General features: G+C 37.6%; 1 protein-coding gene across 1 annotated transcript in view; it reads right to left on the bottom strand.

Annotated features, from left to right (window-relative positions):
* Positions 1 to 949: 949 nt before the first annotated feature.
* Positions 950 to 13,562, bottom strand: part of LOC147370525 (odontogenic ameloblast-associated protein) — a 36,108-nt gene continuing 23,495 nt past the window's right edge. The window contains exons 10-14 of the mRNA XM_086407323.1: positions 8,620 to 8,780; positions 7,219 to 7,288; positions 6,755 to 6,787; positions 5,157 to 5,361; positions 950 to 3,157 (exon numbers count right to left, since the gene is read on the bottom strand). Of these exons, the coding sequence (XP_086263449.1) occupies positions 5,200 to 5,361; positions 6,755 to 6,787; positions 7,219 to 7,288; positions 8,620 to 8,780 (426 nt within the window). The 3' untranslated portion in view covers positions 950 to 3,157; positions 5,157 to 5,199. The remainder of the gene's footprint in view (positions 3,158 to 5,156; positions 5,362 to 6,754; positions 6,788 to 7,218; positions 7,289 to 8,619; positions 8,781 to 13,562) is intronic.

Below are 13,562 nucleotides of genomic sequence, written 5' to 3' on the forward strand. Positions count from 1 at the left end.
TAGCTTTGCAGAAAAGAATTTCCATAAAGACGCAAAGTAGTGAAGCAAGTAAAAAGTATTTATTAAGAGGAAAAAAAGGACAGTACCAGGGGTTGGACACACGGGTGGAGTCAGAGAGTGAGAGAGTTGCTGAGTCGTGCCCTCATTACAGTTTGAATTACTTTTATGCAGCACTTCTGAGTTTCCTTTGGTCAATCATTTTGATTTACCTGGTTCACAGTCTATATTTGGTATATCTCAGGATCCTCACATGTGTGCACACGCATCTCTTAGCCAAGATGGATTCTACTGAAAAGGCTTACTGGTAGAACATTTCTTGGCATCACTCCCCATTTGACCTCCAAGGAGCCTTTCTGCACATGTGTGGCCAGGGAGGTCTCCTGACTTTGAGAATGAGAAATATGTGGTCTGAGCTGGGCCCAGCCTGTCTTAATTGTCCTGCTATTCCCAGCTTGGAGTTTCAGTCCACAAGGAATGAATCTCCAATCACTTTACCCTGAGGAGGGCACAGCTACCTCCATCTCACAGGAACTTGCAATCTCTTCAAGAAGGAAACAGAAATACAAATTATTTATTTTACTAGAGTGTAAATTATAAGAAATTCATAAAAAAGTGGGGAAAAAGCAGTGGAAGAGAGTCAAATGTAAGTGATGCATTCTGTTTGGAGAAATAGGAGAAAAATTTTCAGGCAGGTCATAATATTGGATTTGGACCTTGAGAGATAAATTGGATTTAAACAGTGAAACAGAGGAATGGATATTCCATAAGGAGAGAGCATAATAAGCAAAGGCACAGTTGTGTGTGACATCCAGTGGTGGGGAATGATGATGGCCTAGTGTGCCAGTGGAGAATGCAAGGGAGGCTAGAGGTGGGTGGCTGCAGGGATTTGAAAAGAAGCTGGAGGTTAGTATGTAGAGGCCTTGAATGCCATGTGGGGGAAACAGACTTCTTTCTTTCTTTCTTTTTTTTTTGAGTATGATACCATTTCTAGAAAGCTCAAAACAGCAAAATTAACAATACAGTACTTTGAATGCCTTATATGCATGGTACATGTAGACAAAATTTCAGAAGACTACAAAGTGTATGATCACATTTTTATAAACTCCAAATAGCAAAACTAGCATGAGTCATTTTTAATAATTCTTGCATATGGTAAAAGTACATATGCAGAAAAGAAGTAAGAATTATAAGCAAAATTTACAGTGAGGAAAAACACACAGATCTTTGCAATGGCCTTCATTGTATTCTATTCTGTGGTTGGAGTGGGGTTTGCTTACCTAATTATGTTGTGTTGTACACACATATATATGTATGTAAATGCATGGAGGGCTTCCCTGGTGACTCAGACAGTAAAGAATCTGCCTGCATTGAGGGAGACTGGGGTTCGATTCCTGGGTCAGAAAGCTCCCCTGCAGAAGGGAATGGCTACCCACTCCAATATCCTTGCCTGGAGAATTCCATGGACAGAGGAACCTGGTGGGCTGCAGTCCATGGGGTTGCAAGGAGTCAGACACGACTGAGACACTAACACTTTCATTTTCACTTCACTATGCATAAATGACGGATAATCAGTTGTATGGATAATATTATACACTTAAAAAATACTATAATTTGGAGCCAGACTTCTCCCTGGCTAATATTCTAAGTAATGTCAGTGTTAAGAAGCCATTCTGTAACTCCGGTTCTTTGCTCTTCAAAATTTAAAACCACTGACATTAATTCAGTAGTGCTTCTTCCTGATCCTTGTGTTTCTACTTGCAGAGGTCTCTCTGAATTTCCCCTGTCGGCTGATTCCCTTGCAGTCTTATTGTAGGCAATAAGAAGCCTTACAAGGCATTTGAGCAAGACAGAATAAAGGTCATTATGTTTTTAAAGCTAACTCCAGTGGCAGTTTGGCACTGGAGTTATTAGCATAGGACAGCCTGGGGGCAGTTACCCTTATTAACATGAATTTGATATTTCTTCCTGAAATAAAGAGAAAACAAATGGACTTAACTAGTCTTTGGCACTGTCATTGTGGAGTTCTGAACACAAAATTTATTTGACTAAATATGCTGCTAAAACAAAAGCACAAGATTTGGATGCTGGTTTTTACTTCTTTTCTGCCACATGCTATGATTGTGAAGGACACTGGACTTTCATAATATTCAATTTCCCCCCACATAAAATGTGATTACTGAAATGAGATTATGTGGAGATTTGGTGATAGAATGATTTGAAAAAGAACTCTAACCTATACGCTTGATGTAAATGCTATTTTTAGGATTACCCACCCATTACCCTTTTCTTTTTTTTTTTTAAATTAGAGAGAGTATTTGGTTGTTTTTGATATCCTTTACCAACATATCAAGATTAATATGCTACAGCATATAAATTTCAGACTAAAATGAGTAATCGAGTAATTCAGACTCAATTAATCAAATGTTTTTGAAGTAAATTAAATCATCTTCTAGTCTCATTAATACAAGCAGTAGAACTATATAACTGAAGGAAAGCTACACAATAGCCTGGAGTTAAAACTCCCCTCCAGGTTCTTCTCCCCACCATTCTAAACAGAATAAAGAACCTTCTCCCCCAAGAAAGGAATGGACGTTAAGACTGATTACGTTCAGCTCCCAGCTAATCCCAGTCTCTGGCGGTCTCAGGAATTCCTTACCCCAGTTGTAGAAAGCTAACTAATCAAAAATAATCATGAGGAAAAACAGACCCCTTCAAAACGATGTATCTCTGCATATATATACCTACTCTCTTCTTGACTTAGTGCAGCAGCTCTCTAATCTGACTGCTTCTCTTCTTGCCTCATTAAAGGTGATCTGTTCCTGTAAAGTGCTGGTCTCCTTCTTTTTCGGAACCTTGTCTTCTCTAATTCCCTTACGCTACAATAACATAAGCTACTGAGTAGGCGTTCAGTCAAGGTAATTCCAGGGCTAGAGAATTCTGGTTACCTCCACTCCAGTACTTTCCTTGGAATAGTTATCATCAGGAAATGTATATTAAATTAATCTGTTAAAATTTATTTTGCATTCCTACTGGCAATGCAGATTTAGAAAATGGGAAACCATGATCTTATATGCTTCTTCAATCACATTTATTTTTCTTTGATTAACAGGAATATTGATTCTTCAAGGAAGTGGCTCATGTTCAATTTTGCAGTGACCTGAAATAAATCACAGATATAAAGTTATTAAACTCAGTGAGTCATGTGCTTGTGAATGTGTAAGACTTTTTGCTTTTTAATTACAAATATTGGCTCAAAAGTATATCTAGTTCAAGGGCTGGGAAACTTTCTGCTCAAGACAGAGTAGATGAAAGAAAGAAAGCAGAGACTTTTAGTGGTTGGAATTAGATAAAAGATCTACCCCCTCGCCCCCCACCAGCTGGGTCCTAATGTAATCTTTAGTACCATTTACATTGCCTCAATTCATTGGTAATTAACAAACTATCAATTTGTTTTTGAGATGATGAGATAAAAGGGACCTTTATTTCAGGTGGAGCATTCAGTCTTTAGAATGTTATTTCATTGTGATAAATAAAAGTTAAATGAGTTTTGATACTAATTAGAACAATGGATGATTTTCTAAGGAATAGGCTGAAGTCTACTTTAGACCCTAGATCCACAAGTTCATCAATTATGATCTTTACTTTGATTAAAACTTTACCTTCTTTGGGTGCTCTGATTCAGCCCTTAAATGCACCATTGTTGATGATAGTAGAAAATGTTAAAAATATTTTTCAAAAATATTTTCATAAGAAAGATTATTTCTATTGCATCACAGCAAGTGAGGGATTCAAACTGCCGTGTAGGTTGGATCATACAAGAGCACACATATGTACCTGTGAGTTGTGTTTAGTCACTAAGTTGTGTGTGTCTTTTTGGCTACCCCATGGACTGTAGCCTGCAAGGCTCCTGTGTCCATGGGATTTCCCAGGCATGAATACTGGAGTGGGTTGCCATTTCCTTCTCCAGGAGATCTTTCTGACCCAGGAATCAAAACCGCGTCTCCTGTTTGGCAGGTAAATTCTTTACCACTGAGCCACCAAGGAAACCCAACCTCTGAGTAGAGACACTGACACTTTCTACCAGAGAAGGAGATTGAAATAAGTTATAACCTGGGCTTCCTGGTGGCTCAGATGGTAAAGAATCTGCCTGCATTGTGCGAGACTCTGGTTTGAATCCTGGCTTGGGAAGATCCCCTGGAGAAGGAACTGGCAACCTACCCCAGTATTCTTGCCTAGAGAATTACATGGATAGAGATGCCTGGCAGGGTCCGTGGGGTTGCAAAGAGTCAGAATGACTGAGGGACTAACAAACACACAGAGACAAATTGTAACTTAATGGGGCTAAGTGAAAACATTGCAACATTTTTTTTTCCCCATGAAATAATGCATTTCAGTCTACAGACAGCAAAGTAAAGAAAACACATGTTGGGTAATGTGTATGTTTCCATGCTGTTTCAATTCATCCCACTCTCTCTTCCCCACACTGTGTCCACAAATCTGTTCTTTATGTCTGCATCTCCATTGCTGCCTTGCACATAGGTTCATCTGTACCATCTTTCTAGATTCCATTCACATGTGTTAATATACAATATTTGTCTTTCTCTTTCTGACTTTCTTCACTCTGTACAACAGGCTTTAGGTTGTAGGATGAACTCTAGGTTCATCTACCTCATTAGGACTTACTGAAATGCATTCTTTTTTAAAGCCGAGTAATATTCCATTGTATATGTGTACCACAATTTCTGAATCCATTCATATTACCATATGTAAAATAGATAGCCAGTGGGAATTTGCTGTGTGACACAAAGAGCTCAGTCCCGTGCTGTGTGACCACCCGGAAGGGTGGATGGGGTGGGAGACGGGAGGGAGGTTCAAGAAGGAGGGGTCATGTGTATGCCTGTGGCTGATTCATGTTAATATATGGCAGAAACCAGCACAGTATTGCAAAGCAATTATCTTCCAAAAGGAAACAAAAACAAAAAAAGACATACTGGGGGCTTCCCTGGCTATCCAGTAATTAAGACTTGGAGCTGCCAATGTAGGGAATGTGGGTTTGATCCCTGGTCAAGGAAATAGGATCCTCCTTGTCACACAGCTAGAAAACAACAACAAAAACCCCCTCAAAATCCCACATGTTTTGTATTCTGCATACTTACCACTTATTTCATCTTAAATTGCACTGGGACTTCTCTTTCTTATTTACTTCTCATTAAGAGGAGTAGTTGCAGAGACAGATGCAGGTACTGGAATGGGAGGATAAAAATAGGCCCACCATGGACAGAGGAATCGTGAATAATGGCTGCGTGGATATTGGTAAGGAGGAAAAAAGAACTGTGAAGATAGTTCATCACTCCCACTGACCTGTTGAGAGAAAGAAATTGAATGAACATACAGATCTTCATTTTTAAGTAGAGGTTTTAGAATCTCTGAGATATTTACCTTTTCTGTGTTTACTATGAACAGGGATTTGATTAATTTGCATCATTTTAGAAAAATGTAGGAAATCACTTAGAGATAACCATGTTCTTGTACCTTTCTACTCATAGCCTGATGATTTTCCTGGTAATTGCTTCTGTAAGTGCAAGATCAAGGGGAGGGTAGTGAGGAGGAGATATCAATTTTTTTCTCTTTGCCTTTATATAGGGTCCTTACCCAAAGATACAATCTCCTCTATTTCATTTCTTTCTTCCTTCTTTTCCTCTCTACTGTCCATCCATATTCTTATCAACTTCTGTATCCTTAATTCTCTATAGTTTTGGCCTCAATCATGCTTGCTTTAAGATAATAAGATTCAGTTCAGTTCAGTTGCTCAGTCATGTCCAACTCTTTGCGACCCCATGAACTGCGGCACGCCAGGCCTCCTTGTCCATCACCAACTCCTGGAGTTTACCCAAACTCATGTCCATTGGGTTGGTGATGCCATCAACCATCTCATCCTCTGTCATCCCCTTCTCCTCCTGCCCTCAATCTTTGCCAGCATCAGGGTCTTTTCAAATGAGTCAGCTCTTCGCATCAGGTGGCCAAAGTATTGGAGTCTCAGCTTCAACATCAGTCCTTCCAATGAACACTCAGGACTGATCTCCTTTAGGATGGACTGGTTGAATCTCCTTGAAGTCCAAGGGATTCTCAAGAGTCTTCTCCAACACCACAGTTCAAAAGCATCAATTTTTCAGCACTTAGCTTTCTTTGTAGTCCAACTCCAACATCCATACAGGAAATAATAAGATTAATCTGAGTATAAACAAATTTCTAAACAAGAGCTTCCTGTTTAAAATTTTATTTTCTTTTTCTTAAACATTTTTAAATTAACTGTTTAGACCAATATAAGCTGTTAGTGAATTTTCCACTGGTGGGGCCATCAAAGAAGGCCCAAATTCCCTAATTCTCAAATTTTTATATTATCATTTTTATTATCTCTTCTGGACTGGGTTTTGTAGAGTTAAAGTGGAATAGAGGGATGAGCGAGTATCAACACTTATTGGGCTAGTTTTAGTAAAAGATGTGTTATAATACAATTCATCATAGAGTGATTCAAGTTTCAGTTTGGATCCACTGTTATGTGAGTGCTGAGATAATTCTCTTTGTAACAAGCAAAGGTCATATCCCTGAAGGCTGAATCTCTGTTGAGTCTAATACCCAAACTCTGTAAGGATTTCTCTAGAGTTTGAGAAGTTTGAATAAAGGAATATCTTTAACACAGTTATGGATATTTCACATGAAAATCACACATGTTAAACAACAAAATGTAACTTACACTTCGTGCTTCTCCTTCCGTGTCTTGAGAGACCTAAAGATTAAACAGTGAAGTTAATTCAACTCATGATAATAAAACACACAAACTGAGAAACATACATATGTATGAAGGAAATAGTTTAACTATCCACTACTCAGTATTGTTTCATAGTAGCCATTTGTTTAATTTAGGATTTGAGCTTCCAGAAAATATTCTAAGAATTATTTTTCTGAAAAATGTTATTATTTATTCTAAACACCTCAAAAAAATTCACCACTTCATCAAGACTATGTAGAATTAAACTATACATGAAACAGTATATGATTTATAAAACTGCATAGAATATAATGTAAAAAAGCCAGATATTAGACATGCTTAAGGTAGAAACATTTCCTAGGATTCATGAATTAGAACAATAACCACAGCAAGAACAACCAAAAAACCAACAACAACCCATAAATACTCTGAAATACGGAACTACTCACCGGGAAACCAATGGTTATTGCCAAGATGGCTGTGAGCAGAAGGAGAACTTTCATTTTATTCATATGTAATCTAGAAGTAATAGAAAGACCAAATGTCAACACAAATTCAGTAGATCTAGTTGTAGCACATATTATGTTACTAATAGCTCTTACAGCATCAACCTATTTGGAGACCATTATTTTTTTTTAGGTAGAATCTAAGGTGTTTTGCAATTTTGATGTCACATCAAGTTTTTAAAAAACAAATATTCACATATTATTTAAGAGTAATACTTCTCTGTACATGCTAATAAGAGTAGCTGCTGGAAGGAAATACAGCCTTGGGCTATACAGAGACTTAGTGTGGGGATAAGCAATTTAGGGCTTCCCTGGTGGCTCAGATGGTAAAGAATTTTCTTGCAATGCAAGAAACTTGGGTTCAGCTCTTGGGTCTGGAAGATCCCCTGGAGAAAGGAATAGCTACCCACTCCAGTATTCTTGCCTGGAGAGTTATATGGATAGAAAAGCCTGGCAGGTTATAGTCCATGGTGTCGCAAAAGAGTTGGACATGACTAAACAATATCAAATATAGAAGAAAACAGAGAAATCAAGGAAAGATTTTTGGAGACAGTAGAATTCAAGTGAACCTATCTCAAAGGGGTATTACAAATATGAATTCAAGGATGATTTAAAACCACCTGAAGCAAACAGGTGAAGCACATCATAGACTCTTTCAGATCTTGTCTTATAGACAGGACTCAGCGTAATTACCAACTATCACCTCTTATTTTTCTACTTCTCAAACTGTAGTACCCATAGCAGTATATAGCTGTATGCTGGGGAACACATCCAATGTCTCTGAATAAATTAGATGCATCTTCCTGGAGCATCAATTTCATTTAAGGATTTATAGGAAAATCCAAGTAATTTTTACATTAAAGTCAACATGATATTTTAAAGTCAACATGATATTTTATAGAATGGAATGTAAATACAGAAAATTTTAAAGAAAAACAGGAGGTCACAAATAGTCACATGTTCATACTCTAGAGAGTATGTGGTAGTGCATGTTCCTTTCATTTACTGACTTAAGCTCATAAATCGATGAGCCTTAGGCTCTTGTAGCAGTAACAGTGTGCCACCAGCACTCCAGCCCCCATAAAGATTTCTTTATGGCCATTCTAAAATATGTACTTATGATAGCTGGGTGATGATTTTAAGAAAGAGTCTTATAAATAGGTATACCCTAGATGATTGTCTAATCACTTAAAGATTACAGATTCAAGCAACCATTACATGACAGTCTCAATAATTTTAATTTTGACAGCTTACTGGATATGTCTATCTCTCTAGATAACATATATAAAGGTATATAATATATCTTGATATATTAAAATCCATGATACTTAAGATCTCTCTTACCTCAAACTTCCCAGTCCGGTCCTTCTCTGGGATGGTGTTATAAGAAATGGAGGTGACTGGCTCTGGAATATCACAGTTATTTTATACACTCTGAAGTGAATGGGATGAAACCTGTGGTTTGAGAGCCTCTCCCTGGGATCAGTTATTAGTTGAATCATCAACTATCACGATGTGTTGAAATTGTGGAATAACTCACATTTACAGTTTCGTTGAAACTTTGGCTGAGTGACTACCAAAGGCAACTATTTGTGTTTTCTTTTCAACTTGTGTAAGTTGTGTATTCAAAGCTTATCACTTCACATAAAGTTGCCCTCTGCTCTTTAAATTTTTTTCCTCTAATTTCTACAATTAAAAAAATTATTTTCTCAGAATCCTATTGGTATTGATTATAATCAATTGGGAAGTTTTTTTGGTTGTATTGTCATTTTAAGAAAGTAAATAATCTTAAAAACATTAAGCATGGGGTTGATATCTTTTGCATGATTCTGCCTTTAGTTCTTTGATTTCAGTGAGCAGCCCTAGAGTTTGAAAGATCAGTGGACCACATTTGGAAACATCAAGTATCTTAGTTACCTTATGGAACATGACAATTTGCTTTTCAATTAAAGATGCACTTAACACAAGAGAAGATGTCTAACCACCAAATGTGGTTAGATGAGCCCTCAAAAAAATTCAAGAATCACTTTAAATTTCTATGCATAAAATTTGGGCTTTTTATCATATTTAAAGAGCCCTCAAAAATATTGCATACGTGCATTCAAATTTTATTTCAGCAGAGTTTTATATGAACAAAATTGTAGCAATGCATCAATGTCCCTCTTTTCTTTTTTTTTCCCTAGAAATTAGTTCTCAAAAAAACTCAGAAAAATAGTTAACAGCTAACATTTCCTGAGGACTTTTGCTTAGGTACAATCCCAAGCATTTTGTATGTATTACATCATTTAATCCTCAAAACAACCAACTCCAAAAGCAAAGTATTAGTATTATCAGCATAGTCCCCATTTTATAGAAAAAGAGGTTGAGAGGTAAGGTATCATAATTAGTACTCTGGCAGAGATGGTATTTAATACCCACAATTTGATTCCAAACCCCAGACTCTTGCCTAATGTCACTGTTGCAGGTTGGCAAAATCAGTGCAAAAGCAGGGAAACATTAAACTTTGGTTGCTTATAATTGAATATTCAATCTTATCACTCTGATTGAGAAAACTGCTTCATTTAGAAACCTAATTTATTATAACTAGTATGTTTTTGAATATCAGTTTTCATTTTAACCAAGATGGGATTAGAGTTGATTTCCTCAGGACTAAGATAGCAGGTTGTGTGTGTGCACACATGCAAATGTACGTGTGTATTTGTACGCACACGTGTATAACATATTCACTTCCTTATCGTTCGTGTTTTAATTTCTTATACTTACCTAAAATTGTTCTGACAAAAGGTGCCAGTTGCCTCTTAATTGTGATGACAATGACTGCTTTTCTGTCCTTAAGTTATAGACATTTGGGGGTATTTAATTATGATGACTATTCCACTCAGAAAACTGTTTTTTTTTTTCCCTGGGTTTCCTAAAACCACTTTCTCTTGTTCTTTTTCAATTTTTTTTGATAGCAACCTTCAGTCTTTGTGGATTCTTTTTCTTCAGTGCATTGTGCGTGACCTTTTATGTATTTAATCTACATGTGCTCTGCATAATATAGTTGACTTCTGACTCCCTAACCTATGTCTTTATCTTGAAGTCTAACTGCATATTCCATTCAGATGTTTGATGAGTATAATTCAAACTGAACTTATTGCTTTTACTTCCCAACCTCTCCTCACGTTCACTTGCTTCCTCAGCTGATGTTTGTCAACCTTCCATCCATACCAGAACTCCAAGACTCACTCTGTCTTTGCCTTGTCCCTCTTCTCTGGCGTCTAACAGTGATTAAGCGTTTCCTTGCTGTGTATTCACAGACTCAGTCTTTTCCATTCTCATGGCCATTTCCTTGTTTCAGTCCTTCATTTTCTTTTGGATTGTTACTATAGCCTCTTAATTTGATTCTCTGTCTCCATTATTCTCCTCTCTCCAACCCATCTTCATCATATTTTTCCAAAGTGTCTTTTAAACCTTTTAAAATGCAATTATAGGATAAAATTCATACTGTGTCATAACTGACTATACACATACATACTGAAACAGGGTTTTAAAAACTAATAATTTCACTAATAAATATTCTTAAATATATAATATTTTTCCAGGTTTGTTGAGACATAGTTGACATATTACATAGGGTAAATTTAAGGTATACAATGTAATAGTATATATGAAATGATTACCATAACATGTTTAGTTAACACATCCATTACCTTACATGGTTAGCTTTGTGTGTTTAAGTGTGTGAATGTGTTGTGGGAACACTTAAGATATAACTCTCGCATCAACTTTCAAATATACTATACAGTATTGTTAAGTATAGTCACCATGGTGTAGGTCAGATCCCTAGAACTTATTCATCTTATGACTGGAAGTTTCTATACTTTGACTACCATCACCCATTTCCTCTAGGCTCCAACTCCTTATAACCCTGTTTTCATTTGTTTTTAAATTTCACATATAAGCAAGATAATGAGATATTTGCCGTTCTAATTAGTAAATTTTGGTGTCCTAACTTTTGATTTCCATTTGTGTAGGGCCACAAGTTGCCCTAATCAAACCAGCAAGTTTTAGAAAGCTGTGATTATTCTACTATTGAAATTCTAGCTACTACAAGGTAGCAGAAAAAATGAAGTTATCAGCCATCACTACTAGCAAGCTACATGAAGTAGGAAGAGCTCTAGATTTGAGACTGGTGTTTATATTTTTAGATTTTCTTTGTTGGCTATGAGTGGGAAAGTCATACTCTGAGTCTCAGTTTTCTTATTTTTAAAGTAAAGATAATTATCTCTGGAATTGGGAATTAAGTGAAATGAAATGTATAAAAACATTCAGCATCAGTCTGATTTCATAAATGATGTTTTATCAGTGTCAGAGCTGAAGTTTTGAGTAAATCTGATCTTTTCCTGCCATACATCCTCAGGGTTTCTCAGAGGATTGAGTTTCTTGGCTAATATAAAGGTATATACAAGCACTTTGGGCTTCCCTGGTGGCTCAGCAGTAAAGAATCTTCCTGCCAGTGCAGGATACGTGGGTTCAATCCCTGGGTTGGGAAGGTCCCCTAGAGGGGGAAATAACAACCCACCCCAGTATTCATGCCTGGGAAATCCCATAGACAGAGAAGCCTGGTGGGTTACAGTCCACGGGGTTGCAAAGAGTCAGACACAACTTAGTGACTAAATAACGTATGGAAGCACCTTACATAGTAATTAAAATCAGATAAATGCTTAATGGGCTTCCCTGGTGGCTCAGACCATAAAGAATCCACCTGCCAATGCAAGAGATGCAAGCAGGTTTGAACCCTGGGTCTGGAAGATCCTTTGGAGGAAGAAATGACAATCCACTCCAGTATTCTTGCTTGGAGAATTTCATGGAGAGAGGAGCCTGGCAGTTAGTTCCCTGATGACTCAGTGGATAAAGAATCTGCCTGCAATGTAGGAGACACAGATTCAATCCCTGGGTTGGGACGACTCCCCTGGAGTAGGAAATGGTAACTGATCTGCTGGAAAAGGGATAGGCTACCGACTCCACTATTCTTGAGCTTCCTTTGTGGCTCAGTTGGTAAAGAATCTGCCTGCTGCAGGAGCCCTGGGTTCGATCCCTGAATTGGGAAGACCCCCTGGAAAAGGGAAAGGCTACCCACTCTGGTATTCTGGCCTAGAGAATCCCGTAGACTCTATAGTCCACGGGGTGGCAAAAAGTAGGACACGACTGAACGACTTTGATTTCTGGTGTTCTTGCCTGAAAAATCCAGAGGACAGAGGAGTTTGGCAGGCTACAGTCCAAAGGGCTGCAAAGAGTCAGAGAGAACTGAGAAATTAAGCATTGCAAGGGCTTAATATGTTAGTTAAATCTGAAAATAAATAGGAAATTTTGAAATTGAGCAGTATCAGGAAGCAAGTATTCTTTTTCATTGGTGATCTAATTTTACTCACCATACAATATCCCTCCAAGGACAAATAAGCTATAATTCTGCCTGAATTCAGGGAATAAAGACTGCTATTCTTTTCTTGTGATAATCTTAATTCAAATGTCTAGAATTTAATACACAGAAAACACTCTTGCTTTACAGAACAAAAATACAAGAATACTCTCTGCAAAGTCTGCAGCACATGGCTGTCTTTCAAAGGGCAAGGGTAATGCAGTTCAGTTCAGTCACTCAGTCATGTCCGACTCTTTGTGATCCCATGGGCTGCAGCACACCAGATTACCCTGTCCATCACCAACTACTGGAGCTTGCTCAAACTCATGTCCATCGAGTCTGTGATCCCATCCAATCATCTCATCCTCTGTCATCCCCTTATCCTCCTGCCTTCAACCTTTCCTAGCATCAGGGTCTTTGCTAACGAGTCAGTTCTTTGCATCAGGTGGCCAAAGTATTAGAGCTTCAGCTTTAGTGTCAGTCCTTCCAATGAACATTCAGGACTGATTTCCTTTAGGATTGACTGGTTTGATCTTGCAGTTCAAGGGACCTCCAGGGTCTTCTCCAACACCACAGTTGAAAAGCATCAATTCTTCAGCGCTCAGCTTTCCTTATGGTCCAACTCTCACATCCATACATGACTACTGGAAAACCATAGCTTTGACTAGATGGACCTTTGTCGGGTAACACAAAGGAGGCTGACCAGAAAGTTTGCCCATGGAGTGGGCTTCAGAAGCTGAACAGTCTTATCATATGAAAGTTTAGTTTTATCATGGGAACTCAGAGGGCAGAAACAAAACATTAATATATCAAGATATTAAAAATAATCTATAAGAAAAATTTTTAAAGTTAAAAGACACCTATCTCTACAGATATTCAAGGAAAC

The sequence above is a fragment of the Bos grunniens genome, chromosome 6 (genome assembly GCF_055505025.1).
Source record: "Bos grunniens cultivar Pamir isolate PY7600 chromosome 6, Bosgru_T2T1.0, whole genome shotgun sequence".
Lineage (NCBI taxonomy): Eukaryota > Metazoa > Chordata > Mammalia > Artiodactyla > Bovidae > Bos > Bos grunniens.